The following is a 5,271-nucleotide window of genomic DNA, read 5'->3' as shown; positions in this document are numbered from 1 at the left end:
CTCTGGTGGCTGGGCCCAGACTCTTCTTCTCTGGTGGCTGGGCCAGACTCTTCTTCTCTGGTGGCTGGGCCCAGACTCTTCTTCTCTGGTGGCTGGGCCAGACTCTTCTTCTCTGGTGGCTGGGCCAGACTCTTCTTCTCTAGACTCTTCTTCTCTGGTGGCTGGGCCAGACTCTTCTTTCTCTGAAGGTCGGGCCAGACTCTTCTTCTCTGAAGGTCGGGCCAGACTCTTCTTCTCTGAAGGTCGGGCCAGACTCTTCTTCTCTGAAGGTCGGGCCAGACTCTTCATCTCTGAAGGTCGGGCCAGACTCTTCATCTCTGAAGGTCGGGCCAGACTCTTCTTCCCTGTTACTGGTTGTTCTTTGGGTTCTACTGCTGGACACAGGCTTGTTTGGGGAGGCTCTTCTGGCTCTGTCTCTATGCTGCAAAGGGACAGAGTCAACTTCCTGGAGAATGAACACAATAGGGATGTGATAAATTGAAAATTAACATTTAAACGGCCATTTTGTTTAGTTTCTGTAAAAAAAATAAAAAATAACAAGTGATACAATTCCACATGAATTCACAATGCAGACTATGGTCCTGATGCGTATGACTGCTAGGGTACAATGAAGATCAATCTACCACAGCCCTAGATTCAGTAGGCTACCGGTAGTCTACTGTCATTTCATATTATAAGACAAAGACACATTACCTAGCAAGGTTTCATAAGAAAAATAGTTGGAGAGCTTGCAGAGTAATAATTGTACAATTTCTCCACCAAGGCCATCATGGCATCTTGTAGTCTGGTTCTAGATATGCCATGAGGGTATTGAAAACAACATCCTCTACCATTGACAATGGCTGCATATCAATTGCAGTCATTTCTGGAATCAGGTTCTCACTCCCATATCGCAGTTCGTTAGTGTGAAGCAGTCTGATGTCTGTTGTTGGGGGCCCGTGCCGCCGCCAGCAGCGGGGTGTCTCACGGTGCGTCCCTTTCAGATGGTTAGACATCTGTACTACCATTACTGTACCTCAATTACACCTCGCACACTTTGCACACTTTGCATTTCCTTCTGTAGCTCAGTTGGTAGAGCATGGCGCTTGTAACGCCAGGGTAGTGGGTTCGATTCCCGGGACCACCCATACGTAGAATGTATGCACACATGACTAAGTCGCTTTGGATAAAAGCGTCTGCTAAATGGCATATATTATTATTATATTAAAGTATTGCCATTTGCCAGACAGGATTTTGTTGCTGTCGCCCTTTTCTGCCATTTTCCCAACTTAACGAAGATGCCGTGCGGAGCTCTTTATATATCTGTGGCATATAATTGTAAAGATGTACATGTATCTTCTCCTTACATTATAACATTGTTGCGTTGGGTATGTACATCTTTTTATTTTCCCTTTATGATGAGGATCAGGACCTGTTAGTGGTAGTTTTGTAAACATTTAACATCCCAATTCCATTTAAATGTTCTAACATTGACATGTTCTAACATTGACATGTTCTTAACATTGACATGTTCTTAACATTGACATGTTCTTAACATTGACATGTTCTTAACATTGACATGTTCTTAACATTGACATGTTCTTAACATTGACATGTTCTTAACATTGACATGTTCTTAACATTGACATGTTCTAACATTGACATGTTCTAACATTGACATGTTCTTAACATTGACATGTTCTTAACATTGACATGTTCTTAACATTGACATGTTCTAACATTGACATGTTCTAACATTGACATGTTCTAACATTGACATGTTCTAACATTGACATGTTCTAACATTGACATGTTCTAACATTGACATGTTCTAACATTGACATGTTCTAACATTGACATGTTCACACACCTAGAATAGAATAATATTCTAGAACACCTTCCTTGGACTACACAGATAAAACACAAGGGAGGTATAAAAGGAGGGGGGACACCAGGGGGGTATAGAAGGAGGGGGAACACCAGGGGGTATGAAAGGAGGGGGAACACCGGGGGTATAGAAGGAGGGGGAACACCAGGGGGGTATAGAAGGAGGGGGAACACCAGGGGGGTATGAAAGGAGGGGAACACCAGGGGGTATAGAAGGAGGGGGAACACCAGGGGGTATAGAAGGAGGGGGAACACCAGGGGGGTATAGAAGAGGGGGAACACCAGGGGGTATAGAAGGAGGGGAACACCAGGGGGTATAAAAGGAGGGGAACACCAGGGGGTATGAAAGGAGGGGAACACAGGGGGTATGAAAGGAGGGGGAACACCAGGGGGTATGAAAGGAGGGGGAACACCAGGGGGGGGTATGAAAGGGGAGGGGGAACACCAGGGGGTATAGAAGGGGATGGGGAACACCAGGGAGGTGTAAAAGGAGGGGGACCACCAGTGGGGTATAGAAGGAGGGGGATCACCAGGGGGGTATAGAAGGAGGGGGAACATCAGGGGGGTATAGAAGGAGGGGGAACACCAGGGGGTATAGAAGGAGGGGGAACACCAGGGGGTATAGAAGGAGGGGAACACCAGGGTGGGTATAAAATAAGGGGGAAACACCATGGGGTATAGAAGAGGGGGGAACACCAGGGTGGGTATAAAATAAGGGGGAACACCAGGGGGTATAGAAGAGAAAACACCATGTGGAATGCTAAAAGAGGGTGGAAACACCAGGGTGGGTATAAAATAAGGGGGAACACCATGGGGGTATAGAAGAGAAAACACCATGGGGTATAAAGAGGGGAACACCAGGGTGGGTATAAAATAAGGGGGAACACCAGGGGGGTATAGAAGAGAAAACACCATGGGGGTATAAAAAGGGGGAACACCAGGGGTGGGTATATAAAATAAGGGGGAAACACCATGGGGGCATAGAAGAGAAAACACCATGGGGGTATAGAAGAGAAAACACCATGGGGGGTATAAAAGAGGGGGGAACACCAGGGTGGGTATAAAATAAGGGGGAACACCATGGGGTATAGAAGAGGGGGGAACACCAGGTGGGTATAAAATAAGGGGGAACACCAGGGGGGTATAGAAGAGAAAACACCATGGGGGTATAAAAGAGGGGGGAACATCAGAGAAGTGTAGAGGAAACAAATCTTCCCCCTATTTGAATCAATATAACACATCTACAACAAGACTAAAAACAACAAACTCATTGTCAAGCGTTCCATATCAGTATCGAGTTGGGCATCTTACCCGTCTGCTGCCTGTCTGTTGCACTGTGGTGTCAGGGCAGTGATAGGCTGCTTTACAGGGCCGTGGTCATCTTCATCATCATCCTCATCACAGGTCAAGAGCAATGGAGAGGCTGTTCTGTCCTTGTCCTCATCCCCCTCCTGCCGCATCATGGGGCTGGAGGTCTTGATGGGAGCGTGCTTTTTAAATGGGCTCTCTACCTCAGCCAAGGAAAACACAGAAAAGGGTTGATGATTTCTACAGATAACTTATAACAGATAATGATGTCATACAGAGGTGGGCTGGTGAAACATTAACATATGCCCAGAGATACTGCCCCAGTAACAAGCCATTTCAGTCACTAGCTATCAGTTATCAACAGTCATCACCTACCAGTATCCAGAAAAGTGCTCTCTGCTCGCCCCTCCTTGTGCATCTCTTCTCCTTGGAGCATCTCTGCTCGCCCCTCCTTGTGCATCTCTTCTCCTTGGAGCACCTGATGTTAACAGATCATAAGTGTGCATTTTGACATTTCATTTCATTCCATTGCAGAATAGTACGAGGTGTTTTACCGCTTCACCAGTCTCTGGAACTGATGATGGTTCTCTCCTCTCCTTCTCTACAGGGTTACCAGTCTTCTCCTCCTCCTCTACAGGGGTGAAGGTCGGAGAGGGAGGCAGAGGGGGAAGCCTTCCCAACATCAGAGGGAGAATCTGCAGGACATATTAAGTCACATTAGTTATTGGGGGTCCAGAGACAAGGTAACATACCGGACAGATGATGGTCATAGGGATGGGCGTTTAAAATAAAACATTGCTCGACTCTGACCAACCAGAATGACGCAAAACGCCACGACAGCAAACAGTGTTGTTTTCAGGGTGTTAAAAATCAGTAGAGTAGCCTATTCTAACAACCACAGTGAAGGAGAAGTCTGACATTCGCCATTATAGAAATAAGGATGTGACAAATGGAAAACATTTACTTAAACATTCCTTTTTTGTCGGTTTTCAGCCCCTATTGAGTATGACTGCTACGGGGCAATTAGGTTCTCTGTGTTGGACAATGACTCTTACTGCAGTCCTCTGGGTTTTGTCAAGTCAAAATGGACTTTTCCTAGAAGGTTTAGGAAAACGTCTGCAGCAGGTTAGGAGAATTAAGGCAGCAGGTTAGGAGAATTAAGGCAGCAGGTTAGGAGAATTAACGCAGCAGGTTAGGAGAATTAAGGCAGCAGGTTAGGAGAATTAAGGCAGCGGGTTAGGAGAATTAAGGCAGTTATGTTTAGGAGAATTAAGGCAGCAGGTTAGGGAGAATTAAGGCAGCAGGTTAGGAGAATTAAGGCAGCAGGTTAGGAGAATTAAGGCAGCAGGTTAGGAGAATTAAGGCAGCGGGTTAGGAGAATTAAGGCATGGGTTAGGAGAATTAAGGCAGGTTAGGAGAAATTAACGCAGCGGGTTAGGAGAATTAAGGCAGCTGGGTTAGGAGAATTAACGAGCGGGTTAGGAGAATTAACGCAGCGGGTTAGGAGAATTAAGGCAGCGGGTTAGGAGAATTAAGGCAGCGGGTTAGAGAATTAAGGCAGGGGTTAGAGAAATTAACGCAGCAGGTTAGGAGAATTAACGCAGCAGGTTAGGAGAATTAACGCAGCAGGTTAGGAGAATTAAGGCAGCAGGTTAGGAGAATTAAGGCAGCAGGTTAGGAGAATTAAGGCAGCAGGTTAGGAGAATTAAGGCAGCAGGTTAGGAGAATTAAGGCAGCAGGTTAGGAGAATTAAGGCAGCAGGTTAGGAGAATTAAGGCAGCAGGTTAGGAGAATTAAGGCAGCAGGTTAGGAGAATTAACGCAGCAGGTTAGGAGAATTAACGCAGCAGGTTAGGAGAATTAACGCAGCAGGTTAGGAGAATTAAGGCAGCAGGTTAGGAGAATTAAGGCAGCAGGTTAGGAGAATTAAGGCAGCAGGTTAGGAGAATTAACGCAGCAGGTTAGGAGAATTAACGCAGCAGGTTAGGAGAATTAACGCAGCAGGTTAGGAGAATTAACGCAGCAGGTTAGGAGAATTAAGGCAGCAGGTTAGGAGAATTAAGGCAGCAGGTTAGGAGAATTAAGGCAGCAGGTTAGG

General features: G+C 46.1%; 1 protein-coding gene across 1 annotated transcript; it reads right to left on the bottom strand.

Annotated features, from left to right (window-relative positions):
* Positions 1-48: 48 nt before the first annotated feature.
* On the bottom strand, positions 49-3,869 carry LOC118379274 (uncharacterized; the record flags this gene model as incomplete). Its single annotated transcript, XM_052500470.1, has 4 exons — positions 49-445; positions 3,178-3,373; positions 3,550-3,652; positions 3,729-3,869. Coding segments are annotated over 4 exons (837 nt in total), but the record flags the coding sequence as incomplete, so codon positions are not given.
* Between the last annotated feature and the right edge of the window lie 1,402 nt (positions 3,870-5,271).

This window comes from Oncorhynchus keta, unplaced genomic scaffold (genome assembly GCF_023373465.1).
Source record: "Oncorhynchus keta strain PuntledgeMale-10-30-2019 unplaced genomic scaffold, Oket_V2 Un_contig_10738_pilon_pilon, whole genome shotgun sequence".
Taxonomy (NCBI): domain Eukaryota; kingdom Metazoa; phylum Chordata; class Actinopteri; order Salmoniformes; family Salmonidae; genus Oncorhynchus; species Oncorhynchus keta.
The sequence above is the reverse complement of the archived record's forward strand: the minus strand, read 5'-3'. Positions and strand labels throughout refer to the sequence as shown.